The sequence below is a fragment of the Colius striatus genome, chromosome 2 (genome assembly GCF_028858725.1).
Source record: "Colius striatus isolate bColStr4 chromosome 2, bColStr4.1.hap1, whole genome shotgun sequence".
Lineage (NCBI taxonomy): Eukaryota > Metazoa > Chordata > Aves > Coliiformes > Coliidae > Colius > Colius striatus.
The window spans coordinates 110,908,912-110,923,020 of NC_084760.1; the positions used below are offsets into that span (position 1 = coordinate 110,908,912).

At 49.0% G+C, this 14,109-nt stretch overlaps 2 protein-coding genes across 8 annotated transcripts in view; one reads left to right on the forward strand and one right to left on the reverse strand.

The window, feature by feature from the left end:
* On the forward strand, window positions 1-7,089 carry LOC104559354 (serine/arginine-rich splicing factor 7). 3 transcript variants are annotated; one of them, XM_061989118.1, is made up of 9 exons: window positions 1-98; window positions 500-680; window positions 827-1,003; window positions 1,956-2,030; window positions 2,568-2,669; window positions 3,102-3,155; window positions 5,244-5,288; window positions 5,923-5,958; window positions 6,775-7,089. In XM_061989118.1, the coding sequence occupies exons 1-9, from the start codon at window positions 77-79 to the stop codon at window positions 6,797-6,799; spliced, it is 717 nt and encodes a 238-aa protein (XP_061845102.1). In that variant the 5' UTR covers window positions 1-76; the 3' UTR covers window positions 6,800-7,089. The 3 variants fall into 3 exon arrangements, with proteins under 3 accessions (XP_061845102.1, XP_061845103.1, XP_061845104.1); XM_061989119.1 differs by lacking the exon at window positions 5,244-5,288; XM_061989120.1 differs by lacking the exons at window positions 3,102-3,155; window positions 5,244-5,288.
* Window positions 6,827-14,109, reverse strand: part of DHX57 (DExH-box helicase 57) — a 24,590-nt gene continuing 17,307 nt past the window's right edge. For 4 of the 5 annotated variants that reach the window (XM_061989113.1, XM_061989114.1, XM_061989115.1 and 1 more), the window contains 7 exons: window positions 13,926-14,021; window positions 13,744-13,827; window positions 13,491-13,625; window positions 12,647-12,721; window positions 12,052-12,186; window positions 10,755-10,955; window positions 6,827-10,656 (listed from right to left, as the gene is read on the reverse strand). In XM_061989113.1, the coding sequence (XP_061845097.1) occupies window positions 10,513-10,656; window positions 10,755-10,955; window positions 12,052-12,186; window positions 12,647-12,721; window positions 13,491-13,625; window positions 13,744-13,827; window positions 13,926-14,021 (870 nt within the window). In that variant the 3' untranslated portion in view covers window positions 6,827-10,512. Of the gene's footprint in view, window positions 10,657-10,754; window positions 12,187-12,646; window positions 12,722-13,490; window positions 13,626-13,743; window positions 13,828-13,925; window positions 14,022-14,109 lie in introns of those variants that run through there. The other variant, XM_061989116.1, reaches the window with a different exon arrangement.

The following is a 14,109-nucleotide window of genomic DNA, read 5'->3' on the forward strand; positions in this document are numbered from 1 at the left end:
AGGGCGGGGCGCGCAGCCGCAGCAGCGCTCCCTCCGGAGAAGAGCCGTGCGCGGGGCTGGGCCTGTGGCCGGGAACATGTCGCGCTACGGGCGTTACGGTAGGGATGAGGGAGGGCCGGCGAAGCGCGGAGCTGATGCTAGGGAGCAGGGATGCGGCGCCGGCGTTCGCGCCGCGCTGAGAGGGGTAGAAAGCGGCCGTTGCTGGGGGAGGGGGTTTCTGAGAGAAGATGGCGGCCGGGAGGGAGACGCGGGGAATCCCCGGCGCAGTGGCGTCGGTGGGGCCTTGGCCGCGAGCCCCGGTGAGGGTGAGGAGGGAGGGAAAGCGCGGCACCGGCGGGAGCGCAGCAAAATGGAGGCGGCATCAAAGATGGCGGCCCCCGGGGCGGCGGGAGGAGGGGCGGCAACGGCCGCGCCGCGCGCGCGGCACCGTCCCCAGCGCGTGCGCCTGCGCGTGCAGCCCCGTGAGGGGCCGGAGCTGACATGGCGCCTGTCCCGGCAGAGACCAAGGTGTACGTGGGCAACCTGGGCACGGGCGCGGGCAAAGGCGAGCTGGAGAGAGCCTTCAGCTACTACGGGCCGCTGAGAACCGTCTGGATCGCGAGGAACCCGCCGGGGTTCGCCTTCGTGGAGTTCGAAGACCCGAGGGATGCCGAAGATGCGGTGCTCGGCCTAGACGGAAAGTACGTGTATGCCTAAAGCCTCCTTGACTGCTCTGGCTGCGGTTCCTGCCCTCCTCATCCTGCAGCAATCCTTGATAACGATTCTGTGTGTTGCGAGCACAGAGGGGAAAAATATTCCTGTGGTTGATACACACTGTGTCTTGCAGGATAATATGTGGCTCCAGGGTTCGAGTGGAAGTATCCACAGGGATGCCTCGTCGGTCCCGCTACGACAGGCCTCCTGCCCGGCGCCCCTTCGACCCCAACGACAGATGCTACGAGTGTGGTGAGAAAGGCCACTATGCTTATGATTGTCACCGCTATAGTCGCCGAAGGAGGAGCAGGTACGTGCGGGGCCGGGGCGGCTGGGTGGCTTCGCCAGTTCGCTTGTGTGTAGCTCTTGTTAGCAAAGAACACAATGTTGCACCAGTTTTAAGTTTTAATGTCGTAAGTCAACAGGTGTTTATCACTTTTTTTTTCTTTCTTTTTTTTTTGCTAATACATATAAAATGTTACTATCTTAATAATCAACCTGGTCAAAACCTTTCAGGTTTCTTCGTTTGAGTCAGTCGCCTTGATTCAGAATGTCACGAGCCTTAAGATTTCATGCTGAGGCGCCTTGCAAATCCGACACTTAAGATCCTCCTAGACCTTGAGGTGATCAGCATAAGAGGCCAGATCCCCTCGAGCCATCTACACGTAGCTTCACCTTATTCTTTAAGGGCAGAAAATTTGAGACGGTGACCGCCGTAAACAGTAAATTTGGCTTTCAATTGGGGCCCCCCTCCGGTTTTAGAAAGAGGAACACCAGATTGACCACATTCCCCGCTAGACAATTCTTCTTGCGTCAATCAAGCCTCACCCTGTGGCTCTTTGGGCTGTCAGTTTGATCGTCGTTAGATTGAAGAGAACACCTAGATGCAGCGATCGGCTATAGATACTTCTAGATCGTCTAGATCTGCTAGACCTTGGGCCAAAGAGGGTCGACCTGCAAACTTGCAAGGTTTATTTTAAATACGCATTACAGTGTTTTCTATTCTAATGTAATTCTGCAATGTAATTCAGCTTTTAACATTTTTCTAGGTAGTAAAAATGCTCAAGACAAGTAGGCCCAGAGATTTTTTCCAACTGACAGATGCTAGTGGTGTGATTTTCTTTGTTGTTTTGTTTTGGCTCCTTTCCTTTTATTTATTCTTTTTATAGTTGTCTGAAATCAGTTTTGACTTCAGCAGGGCCTCACGTGCAGTGGGTGCTGCAGCCGTTTCCTGATACCTCTTTTCTCTAACCTAAACCCAGGTCCCGGTCCCGCTCCCGCTCGAGGTCCCGCGGAAGGAGGTATTCTCGGTCACGCAGTCGCAGCCGCGGTAGGAGGTAGGTTTCTGGCTCTTACACAGAGTCTTAAGGGTTGGAAGGGACCTCAAAAGATCATCCAATCCAACCCCCCTGCCAGAGCAGAGCCACGTAGAGTAGGTCACACAGGAACTCGTCCAGGTGGGTTTGGAATGACCCCACAGAAGGACACTCCACAACCCATCTGGTCAGCCTGTGCCAGTGCTCCCTCAACAGGGAACAAGTTTTTCCCTTACATTTCTTTGGAACCTCTTGTGTTCCAGCTTGTACCTGTTGTCCCTTGTCCTGTCATTGGACATCATTGAGAACAGCCTGGCTCCATCCTCCTGACACCTGCCCTTTATGTATTTGTAAACATTAATGAGGTCACCCCTCAATCTCCTCCAAGCTGAAGAGCCCCAGCTCCCTCAGCCTTTCATCAGAAGGGAGATGCTCCACTCCATCACCTTTGTGGCCCTATTGTGGTTTCATTCTCTTATTCCTCCCATGCTCCACCCCTGTCTGTAGTCCTTGTGAAAAGTACCTTGCACTCATTCTGGTTCACTTTTTGTTTTGCAGATCAAGGTCAGCTTCCTACCGCAGGTCCAGGTCAATCTCTCCTCGTAGGTATAGGTCATTTTCACCTCGTAGATCTCGGTCTGGTTCCATAAGGAGATCAAGGTAAGTGTTTTCAGTGAAGCCTACAATGTTAAAGGGAACAGAAATGTGCTAAGTTTGTGTGTTTGTAGGAACCTTGATGGTGTTACATCCCTGAGAGCTAAACTAAACACATTCTTTGAGGTTAAAAACTTAGCATATAATGTTTGAACCACTGTTTCTGAGCTTTTTTTTCCTGCTATGCTAAAGTTCCATCCTTGATGTGTGGTTAAGCTTCCCTACTTCACCTTCAAGGATACAGGAGTAATTATTATCAGTTGACCAGGGCAGTAGGATTTCTTACGGGGATTGTAGCACTGGCCAAAGGTGCTACAGCTTTCTGATAACAAAAGTCACTTCTGCAACACCAGTAGTTGTAACAAAATTTTCTGAGGTCAGTACCATAAAAGTCAAGGAAAACTACTTCAGCTGTGTGATGTGGGGTATTTTTTCTAGATCTAGGTCCAGGTCACGCTCAAGGTCCCGGTCCGTTGTGTGGCCTCGAAGCAGGTAAATGCTTGTTTCAATTAAAACCAGTAATTGTTGTGGGTGAATGTTTTGTTTTGATTGGGGTTTTTGGTTAGTTTTCTTCTTTTTTTCCCTTCCCCAGAGGAGTTTGGCTGGAGGGCTTAGAAGATTGTGCAGCATAGCACTATTTGCACTCAATAACTTTGACCTTTTCACAAGCTGAAGTAGTGGTCAATTTCTTGTCATAAATCTAAGGTTTTGATCTGTGGCTGCTATATATAGTCTGTGTGTATGTAGTCATAAACAGTGTATATGTATGATTTGAGGTCTGTGGAAAGATGTTTGGAAAGCTAGTTGATGCTTCTGCATGTAAAGAGTGGTTGACCTTGTGTCCTGCAGGAAATGCTGCTGAGTTTTTCCTTTTGGAAGACTTCTCTGACATGCAGCCCTGGTTTTGTGGATCTGGATGTTTTCCATGATGAAATGGAAGTTGAGGAAAATGGATATAGAGGAACTGTCCCTGCATTATTTTTCTCTATAACCTTTGTGATAAGTCTTAGTTGGAGAAATGGTGAGAGGATAGAAATGTGATGGACACAAGAGCTGATAAGTTGAAGAAGTTGTCTTTTGCATTGCATTGGAACAGGGGAGGAGCATTGTTTTTTAGGAATCTGCCTGCTATTTTACAACTTGCACGTTGAGCATTTAAGGGGCTGATGATGACAATTACTACTAGAGCTGCCCTGCCTTATGACCATTGCAGGCCTGTAACACAGGAGCTGACTAAGCCAGGCTCAAATCTCATGGAAGAGTCTGGAGGCTGCTGATGTTGCTTGGTGACTTCAAGTTCTGGGACAGTAGTGTCCCTGCATGGAATGCTTGATACTTGTATTGACATTTCTGAGGAATGCTGACTTTGCATAGGTCTGCAGTTGCAGTGGTGAGAGCTGGAGGTAGGGAAGCATTGTGAAAACTCCAGTCAGTGCTGGAGTTTAGCTCTGCTAATATAGCAAAACAGTAGTAGTCAACTGGTGCTGCTGCTTCTGGAAGTGTTGATCTGCAGGCCTGCATTGTTGCCCTGCCTCTTGGAAGGAGGATATGCCAGCAGTTCTTGTCATAAGATGATGCTCTTGTGTGCTGCCCGACTGTATTTCATGCTCATGCTGCAAGATGCAAGTTGTGGGTAGTGGTGATTAGCTCAAACCAGTGTGACTGTGATGCAGTAAGAGAAGTTCTGGTTGTAGTGTTGGCGACTGTGACAGAGGATGATGGCTCAGCAGTGGCTGGGAAGGTTTCAAATCAGTGGCATGTAACCTTTGGTTTAATTTAGGCCAACAAATCCCCATATGATGTTTCTGTAATAGGGTAGGTAAGGGTTGATGACCTTTTAAAAAGAGTGCTGAACAGAAGCAGAATAAGTTTCTTTATCCCAGTCTGTTTAAGGACTGTGTTGAACGCTGGGCTTTCTTGATATTCAGTAATACCATCTGGCTGAACTCTTGACACTCTAGGAGGACCAGTACTTTCCAAGTAACAGCAAACACTCGAGTTGGCAAAGTGGCGTGATGAATGTGGGAAGTTTGTCTCACACTTTGAGTAGATACTAAATCATAAAATTATCTGGAAATATGCTTATGCATCAGTAGCCAGATATTGAAAACCAAAGTGCTGATGAAAAAGCTGCATTGTAATGGAGTAAAAGTGGCACTGGGCACTTGGTCTGAAGGATGCATCAGCTTTTTAGCACACATGTGTAGCTGTCACTGATTCCAGCCTCTGGCTACTACAAGCTTTTCTAGGATGATACTTGAAACTATCCTTCCCTTTACAGAAGGGATACTTGCAGGTGGGAGAAGGGCTGGGAGCCTGGTACAAGCTTTCTTCTGTTCTGTGAAAGCTGAAGCTTTGCTGGGGAGCTTCTTATGCTTATACTCTTTGTCTTCTGGTAAGCCATGCCTCTGGAATAAGAGCTAAAGGATTCTCCTGAAGTAGGAGAATCAGCACCAGGGCCTCCCTCTCTGTTTTGTTATGCTATGTGGTATGAATTTGCTGTTGCTGGTTTTAGCTGACTTTCATTGTACGTGCACGCCACTGACTGCTTTGCTGAGCTTTATTTTTCTCCTGTTGTAGGTCTGGGTCCCATGGTAGATCTAAATCTGGCTTACCTGCTAAAAGGTGAGCGTATCCATACAAGTACCACTCCGGTTTGGGGGTTTTTTTGGTCATGATTCAAAATCTCTGCTTGGACCAGTATTTCATTTGCATGTGGAAGAGGTTTTTTTGTCATTGTTGGTTTGTTGGGTTTTTTAATAGCCAATTTAAACACATTTTTCATACATGATTTTTAGGTATTGTTTTTTGTAGCTGACTGACTCTTGTGGGTCAGTAGGCAATTCTTCCAGGACTGTGGACACAGCTTTTTGTTTAATCCATGATGGGGACACAATACTTTTTGACAGGCTTTGGGGTGTTATCTTTTCCCTGCCTTTGTTCTCAACTGCCTGTAGTTCTCAGTCTTCCTGACTCTCCTCTACTTGGTTCACTGCTCCTGCTGTGCAGGGTGACTCTGACCATTTTGAAGCTGCGTGTTGCACTTCTCCTGAGGGCTCCGGCTTCCAGCAGTTTTCCTTCTCAACTGCAGCTTCTTGCTTAAAGTAATGGGGTGTTATTTACTGTCAGAACCATTGAGAGTGGTGTCTTTTAACCTATGTAATGATGTCAAAACTGTTTTTACTGGTTTTAAATGGTCAAAAGTGGTTACAAGTTTACCACATTGATTGGTTTGGTTTGTGTGTTGTGTTTTTAACAGTCGCTCAAAGTCCAGATCACCATCTCCAAAGAGAAGGTAGGAATGTCTTAAAACTAGAGTGTGTCACAGAGTTATGTAGAACTAATATCTGAACTGGTTGCTGTATAAGTTAATTTGTCCAGGTGTGAAAGCTTCAATTTTTTTACTTGCCTTAATTTGTGAGCTGTGAAAAGACAAATTGTTCTGGGCACTTTTAAAGTGTTACAGATGTGTCCTACTGCTGGTAGTTGTAAGGTAACTTGGCTTCCTAGAATTTTAAAGGACAACAGAAAATGTGGGCAAATGAGAATCAGCTCTTCTGAAGTTGAGGAATTTGGGATCTGGGGAAGCAGTGAGTAGTGTAAGGTATGGAGCAGACCATAAAAATGTGGTAGGATTAAATTCCTACTGGTGGCTTAAAGCTGTCTCTCTCAGTTGCTGGCTTTTGCTGTGCACTGTGAAGTAAGAAGCAATTTTTCCTACTTAAGCAGAGAAATAGAGGCTGGAATTTACTGTGAGAGACAACTCCACCAGGCACCAAACCAGGGCTGTGCCATGTAGGTTATGGCAGGGTAAGAATCCCTCTGCAGCTGGAGCGCAGGAACCACGTGCTTTCTGAGCAGCCCTCTCAGCCATTGCAGCTGATGTCTCTTATTTTACCTCTTATTTTTTCAAGCTTAAAGCAGTTGGTTATAAAGGTGTAAAATGCAACAGTTTCCTCATTATTGGTGAACTAAACACAAATGGTGTGGGAGGGGGTGTTGTGAGGCGGGGGAGGGCTCCTGGGCAGGGGAAACCTGAGGTGACGCACACGGCTTGTTGGTCGTGCTATAGGAACTGCTCTTCCATCTGTCTTCTTTTCTTTCCTTTCAGTCACTCACCATCAGGAAGCCCTTGAAGGAGTGCAAGTTGTTGAAAGAATGGATTCAAATTAAAAAAAAGTTTAAGGAGAAAATTTATTTTGTTTACATTGTTACAAGGGATTTTGTGGTGTCTTTATAAATGTAAAGGGCTTAGTCCTAGAAGGCTGTTTCTACTGACTAACAATTGGCATTGGCTCTGGATCTTCTACAAGTCTTACTGGTAGAGTAAAGCAAAAGTCTTTGTTGTGTTCATGTTCTGTGATCTGGAAACGTTGAGCTTTTTTTTATTGGCGCGTTGAAATAAACTGCATTTCTAACTAAGCAACATGTTGTGGTAACACCCTGCTCTTTCTGTTGGTGCTGGGGCAGCTCAAAAGCAGGAGCTGGGCTGTTACAAGCACTTGTGGGCCCGTGGCAGGACTTGCAGAGCACCCAGGAGAGGGAAGAGGCACCAGTTATGTTGGGTCTCCAGCGTTATGGCGATGATGTGGGTTTTATTTGCTGAAACCTGGCTGGAGGTGATTTGACTTACAAAAAAATGTCTACAAAGGGCATTAACAGGTGGAAAAAAACAAGGACTATGTGACAATGGATCTGTGTCCTGTTGGTGAAAGGACCAGCGAACTTCTCCCCTGAAGGTATCTGCAATACTTCTGGAATGGAAACTCCTGAGGTAAGTGCTTTTTGAAACCTTGTTTTATGTCCTGGTTGTCAGAGCACTGCTACTGCTTTGTGATGCTCAGGATCAATTGGCAGTTGTGGTGCAGAGGATATTAGCTTTAGATATTCTTTTTTTTTAGGAAGTTAAGGCTTTTCTTGCAGATGATGGGTGACAAACAGGCTGTAGGTCATGTTTAAGGAGCAGTACATTTGGGGAATCAAGAGGTTGTGTTACACCTACCTGACCTCATGTATCTGGTTATATCATCTTTGGCAGTAACATGTTCTCAAGGGACTCCCTTGGCCTGGGCATTTGTTTTGGGAAGCTGGACTGTAGCTGCCTGTGTACAGATGGTCCCCATCTCCCCACAGAGAGGTTACTGAAGGATTTAATGGAAGTATGATAGCTGTACAGGGTATTTGTACAGGGTATTTGCCAGTTGGAGTTGTCTTTGCAGCTGATAATGGAGATTATCCAGCTAGTAAGGAAATTAGAAGTGGCAGGTGTTTTTGACCTAAAAGTCTGTGCCATAGTATGTTCTGGCCTTGTGGCTGTGTCTCATGAACCAGCAAGGAACAATAATTCATTTGGGGCTTCGAATTTGTACATGTCAGTGCAGTGGTGCTTGGTAGGAGTGACTTTCCTTGCTGATGATGCTGCAGTTAGTGTGTTGTGGCCATTGTCCATTAGGAGCTGCAAGGATGTTTTCCTCTTTTTTTTTTGCCCCCTCCATCCGTTCTGCTGAACCAAACTGCCTCCACAACAGACCTGTGGACTGAAACTTCCCCTCTGTTGCTTTTCTTAGAGTATTAGAAGAAAGAGGGAGCATTCATGTGCGTGGAGCAGAGGAGAGGACTGGAAGGAGGTGATGAGGGGCAAGCTGTTATCAGTAGTAGGAGGGACGCAGCTCACGTGGAACTAAGGTGCTGCTGGAGGTGAGGGTGTCTTGACCCTCACAGGGAGGCCCCTGGGCACGAGAGGTAGCGCTGCTGCTCTGTTAGTGCTTTGTGTCTGTATTTCATGGGGGTTTCATCCTCTGCCAGGCAGCTGTGCTGAGGGCTGGCCCTGTGCTACTGGGGAGCACAGCAACTCAGTTCCTGCTCTGCCTCTGCTCTTGCTGGGGGGCTGGACTGACCTGCTGCCTCTCATTACCTCATTCATGGTGCAGTGTGTGGCGCCTTTGCTCTTGGGGAGAAATGGAGCTGTTTTGTGGGGCTGAACACAGCTGCTGAAGGAAACAAGTATCAAAAGGGCTGTGCCCAGTGCATGGCCAGGTCAATACACCTGCAGTCCTGGGGGTCCAGGCTGTTCTGGCAGTGGATAGGGATGAGTGCATAGAAACCCTCCTGCAGTAATAGAGGGGAGGGGTGTGCTCACAGCTCAGTAGCCACTGTCAGCTTTGGACTGCAGCTGTTTATGTGTGCTTTGTGCCCTTCGTATTGCCCATTCTGCAGCCACCACCAGGCTGTTTCCCAAGGCCTGCTGCTCACCACTTCTGCCAGCACTGCCTGGTCTTGCCTTCACCTTCACTTGGGGATAGCTCAGGTAGAATTTAGCATGTGCTGGGGGGAAAGGCCACGCTGCCTCGAGCACTAGTTTCCATCCAAAACACAGCACTCCCTGAGGGTTGAGAAGTCATTTTATTCAAGAGGAGATGGAGGCTGAGGTGAAAAATGGAATCACTTCCTATTTCACTCCACAGCCAACATTTGGTTGCCAGGCCCTCCCTGCAGCAATGCTGTACCCAGGAGTCCTGCTTCACACCCAGTTACTGCCCTGAGCCTCTGCAGTGCTTCTCCATCCTGCCCCAGCATTCCTGGGCCTCTGCAGCTCCTCACACCCAAGTGCTCAGGTGTGCAGGCAGAGGAGTCTGGGCATACTGGAGAGCAGCATTAAGCTCTGGGAACAGTTTACCCTTCTGCACGCCAGCTGCCCTGACCATGCTCCTGCACAGCTGCCTTGGTCTTCCTGTCTTCTTCTTCCTACATGGGGGTGTTGCTGGGAAACTGCTGTGGTTTGAAAAATGCAACTAGTCCCCCAAGGCTTTGAAGGCTGTGGCTCCCCTGCTTCAGCCCCAAGGCTGGTTCTTGGCAGGGCCGGTGCTACAGATGGGGTTTACTCTGGTTTTACTCTTATAAATGACAGCAAAGTTACTTCACTGAAGGCACTTGCTCTGATGTGCAGTTGCTAGTACATCAGTCAGCTCAGCCAGCCCCAGCAATGCTCAGCATTGCCATCAAGCAGCATTGAAGGGAAGAGGTAATAGTTCCTTATGACTGGCATTTCTCTACGCTCGGCTGTAGCAGCCCAGACCCCAGGGCAGGAGAGTGGGACTTTCTTCTGGCTGTGCAGGGTGGCACGTGGCCGACCCCAGTGACCAGAGGTTACAAGTGAGTGGTACCATCTACCCAAGGATTGATTTTTAACAGCAGTGCCTGTCATCTGGCTTTTGGGGTAATGGCCACATTCTCCTCAGTTCTACACTGTAACCAGAGCAGCCTGTGCTGATCCAACACGTTACTCTGATTCAGGTTGGTCTCCTCATGGGAGGACTGTCCCTCTCAGAACGCCCTGATGTGAAGCAAAAGGCACTCACCTTTTTAAGGGCTTTGGGATAAACCCTAAGTAAAGCCCTCCCCTGGCCCTGCCTCACTGAAGTTTTGGCCAAAAGGTAGAAATAAGTCCAAAGCAATTTGGGAGCAGCTTAAGATGCCACATGCTGCCTCCAGCCATGACTATTACCAGCAGCAGCAAGGCAGTGGGTATGTTTGTGACCAGAAGATGCTATTGCCAGTGTACAGCCTAATGGAAAACTACTACTTTCTTACTTGGAGGTGTCTGTTCCTCCTGGGAGCGTGGCTGGTTTCCCCTTTTGCCCGAGGGTGCTGTAAGCTGCCAACAAGCAAACACAGGGAAAAACAAAACATCAACCCCCAACCCTGGCACTAGTACGGCTGCCAACTTGATGTTCCAGTGACCGGCACCATGTTTTCATACAACAAATACATCGAGACGCCGCTGTCACGTGGGCTGTTGTGTGCTCAGGCAGCAGCAGGCAGTGAGTCCTTAGAGGAAGCTGTGCCCACGTCACTGTGTGGTCACCAGCTTCACGATCATGGCGATGATGCGGGACCCGCGGGGGCACATGCACAGATCCATGCTGGGGTTCTTGATTTTATCCTGCAGCAGCTGGTCCAGTTCACAGCGCAGCTCCTTCACCAGCTCGGCCACCTAACGCAGAGGCGAGGGTCAGGCGCCTGAAGTGCGGCTCCTGCTTTCCAAACCCGTGCCCAACCCCTTCCCCCAGGCTCGGCCCTCCTTGTCCTCACCTGGTGGGAGGCGGCCACAAACCGGATCCAGCCGTCGTCCAGGGAGATGAGGAAGTTGCCGTTCTGCAGCTGCGTGTGGACCTGGCCGCCGCCCAGCAGCACCAGCGGGTACACCGACACCATGCTGCAGTCGCGGATGAACACGCGGCTCGTCTTGATCTTCTCGTGATACACCAGGTACGGGCTCTCGAAGTGCCTGGTCTGGAACGGGGACACAGCAGCCTCCTTACAGGCCCACAGCTCTTCCCTCCTCTTGAAGCAAACGGGCCTGGCTGCCTCTTCATAGAACTCACAGCCCTCCCCCACCTCTTCATACGATCAGAATAAGATGGAGTCCAACCCCTCCCCTCACACTGCCCAGCCCAGCACTGACCCATGTCCCTCAGCACCTCAGCTACACGGCTTTGCAGCATCTCCAGGGATGGGGACTCCACCACCCCCCTGGGCAGCCTGGGACAGGGGCTGACAGCCCTCTCAGGGAAAAAGTTCTTCCTGACCTCCAATGCAAACCTCCCCTGGCACAACTTGTGCCCATTTTCTCTCGTGCCTTCCCCTGCCTTGTCTGTGGCTGCAGAGAAGAGCCCAGGTGCCCAAAGTGCACCTGTACCAACACCACATCCACTCTGAGGCGTAAGAGCAGCCGAGGACGTTTTCACCTGTGCAGGTAAGCTCTTTCATAACAACTGTGATGAACAGCTCAGAGGCTCTATCATGTAAAGATGGTGTTAATTATTAAACTTATTTATATCCTGAAAAACAGTTATCAAATATGGAGACAAACTTCATGAGACAAATATTATCCTGTACCATAGATAAAAGCTCTTCTGTCTCTGCCAAGGATTAGCTATTAATCTGGAGAGGAACTTCAGAGTTTGAGGACCCACAAAGAAATGGAGAATGTCACTGAATTATTTACCAATAACTAATATTTCAGCTGAAGAGTCAAAGCCTGGGGAGTCAGCTCCACGTCTGAAGGTGCTACACCTGTGCATGCAGTCCCTGTCAGTAGCGAGGAGAAGCCCGGGAGCACTGTGCCTGCGCCCTTTTATGTGCAGCTTTGCAGATGCAGTTTAAGAAAACATGGACTAGAGGGATTACAGCATCTGCCAAAACTCCAGACTGGAGGCTGGAGCTGAACTGTGTGTCCAACAGGACGCTCCTGCCTCAGGAATGAGCTGGTACTTACCATTTTAACAGGACTGTTCAAGCATGAAGATCATTCTTATCAACAGAGCCCCTCACTCTAATCCCAGTTTATAAAAAGGAGCATGCTTTGCAGAAAAAGGGGAACTCTGACCTGGTAATTCACAGATGAAGGGTGAATGTGAACGTAACCATCGTTTTTGGTAACAAACTTCAGCTCTTCTGCTTTTGGCTGCATCTTGACTGCTCCTGTACTGGTCTTCTGGTACTTGCCCTCTGGCTTTTTCACCTGTATGGTAAGATTAAAGGTCATAAACCCCCACTGACCCACAAAACATTTGTAACCATTTTAACATTTAAAACCATTTTTATGTTGAATTAAAATGTGTTTTATCAAACCCAGAAATTCTCAGGTGGCAACATGTCAAGCCACTAGAGACCGATATTACACTCCAGGTGCTGCCCCATCCTGTTCATTTGTAACCTCAGCCTTCTAGAAAGCTGTAATTTACAGGAGCTTCTTAAGAACGTTTGCTTGTGGCTTCTGTGCAACACTAAAATGAGGCCGTAGGAACAGCGGTGGTTTCAGGCAATGCAGACGCAGCTCAGCTGCCCAGATCTAACACCAGCAGCAGCAAGCTTTGGCCATCAAGGCAGGCTGGAGGTTGCCATGATCAGCCCAGAGCGAAGGCAGGCTGGGTGGATATGGCAGAGAGCAGAAGGGGAGATAAAAACAAGCCTTCCTTTACCTGCACAACGTTGGGGTACAGTGCAGCACACAGCATTGCTGAGATCAGCTTGATGTTGTCTGCGTTGGAATTAGCCTGGGAAACCAATGCATCGGTTAGGTGTTTGACAGGTAAGTCTATAAAGGTAAAGCCCTGCTTCTGGAATGACTGAATTCCTGAAACTGGTTTATTTTTATAGCTGCACTACAGTTCTTTACAGGGCAGGGCCAGTTACTGCTCCTCAGCTCTCAGACGAGACCTGGGTCGTGTTCCCCTCACTATCAGTGCAGCAAATTCACCACCAGCTCTCAATGCAGTTAGTACCAAAGCTAATTGTTCCCTAATGGCTGGCTGCACCGTGGATTGGCCCCAAGAGAAAGCAGACACAGGTTGTCCCCAAGCTCAGGGAGGCTCTACAGCCACCACAGCCTTGGGTAGCCCTGGGAGGCCTCAGGCTCGTGAGGCACTGCTCTCTGAGGATGGGCACAATGCTGAAGTATATTGTTGCCTGCTCTGTAATGGAGTTCTGTTCCCAAAATAAAGCTGGCACTAATCCCAACATTCAGGTCAGGTCAGGAGTCAGGCCCGTGCTTTTCCAGCACTTGCTGATGTGTGTTTCACTCTGTCAAAGGAGCAGGCTTCAGTGCACTTCCACAGCTGGGCCTGGGCTTCCTGGGCACGTAAGGCACCAAGCATTGGAGGCTACAACTGGCACATCTGCTGTACCCACAAAGGACAGAATAGGGGAGAGGTGACTTGCCACAGCCTGGCTTTGGAGTCTCACACTGGCAAGAAGCCCAGCTGGCACTCGGGCCAAACCAAAGCCTGCAGCAGTGTTCTGGAGTGCTGAAATGCTGCGAGTTACCTCTTCTCCTGTGGCATCCAGCACGCCATCACCTCCTTGGGCCCACTTCTCCATGTCCCTGGCTCTCAATCCCTCCTTCACAAACCCAATGTCAGAGAGCAGCTCTGTGAACTGGCGCTTCAGGCTGGCGATTTCCTACAGACAGACAGACAGACAGGGCTGTGCCGGGCTGTGCCCTGCAGAGCCTTCACTACAGGCTTGTTGTCAGGAGGACTCTGCCAGCCTCTGTGTGAGAGCACAAGCGCTGACTTACCTGCAGAACTCTTCCCGACAGAAAGTTCTCCCTGCAGTAGGTGTAGCTCGCCTGAGCACCCTCTTTGATACTTAAACGCCAGCCCTAAGGAGAGGATGGCAGGAAACCTTTAGTAAGATACTTCAGCTTCAATTTCAAGCACATCACAACCCTTGGGGAGAGGCTCCTGAATTTTAGCTCACCTTATAGGCCTGGAGAAGAGCCAAGTAGTCACTGTTTCCCACTGCAAACTCCAACTTCTTTTTGTTTGCCTCTTCCCTTTTATCCCACGGTGACACCTGCACAGGCAGTGACAGATTGTGTCCTTCCCCCATGACATGGCACATCCCCTTTGGTAGTTTCACAGCAGCTCACAGGGCAGAATGC

Excerpts from the sequence above, each read along its gene's own strand:
- LOC104559354 (XM_061989118.1), top strand. The coding sequence starts at position 77 with ATGTCGCGCTACGGGCGTTACG. Across the intron at positions 99-499 it reads GTCGCGCTACGGGCGTTACG|AGACCAAGGTGTACGTGGGC; the intron begins GTAGGGATGAGG and ends CTGTCCCGGCAG. Across the intron at positions 3,156-5,243 it reads GTTGTGTGGCCTCGAAGCAG|GTCTGGGTCCCATGGTAGAT; the intron begins GTAAATGCTTGT and ends CTCCTGTTGTAG.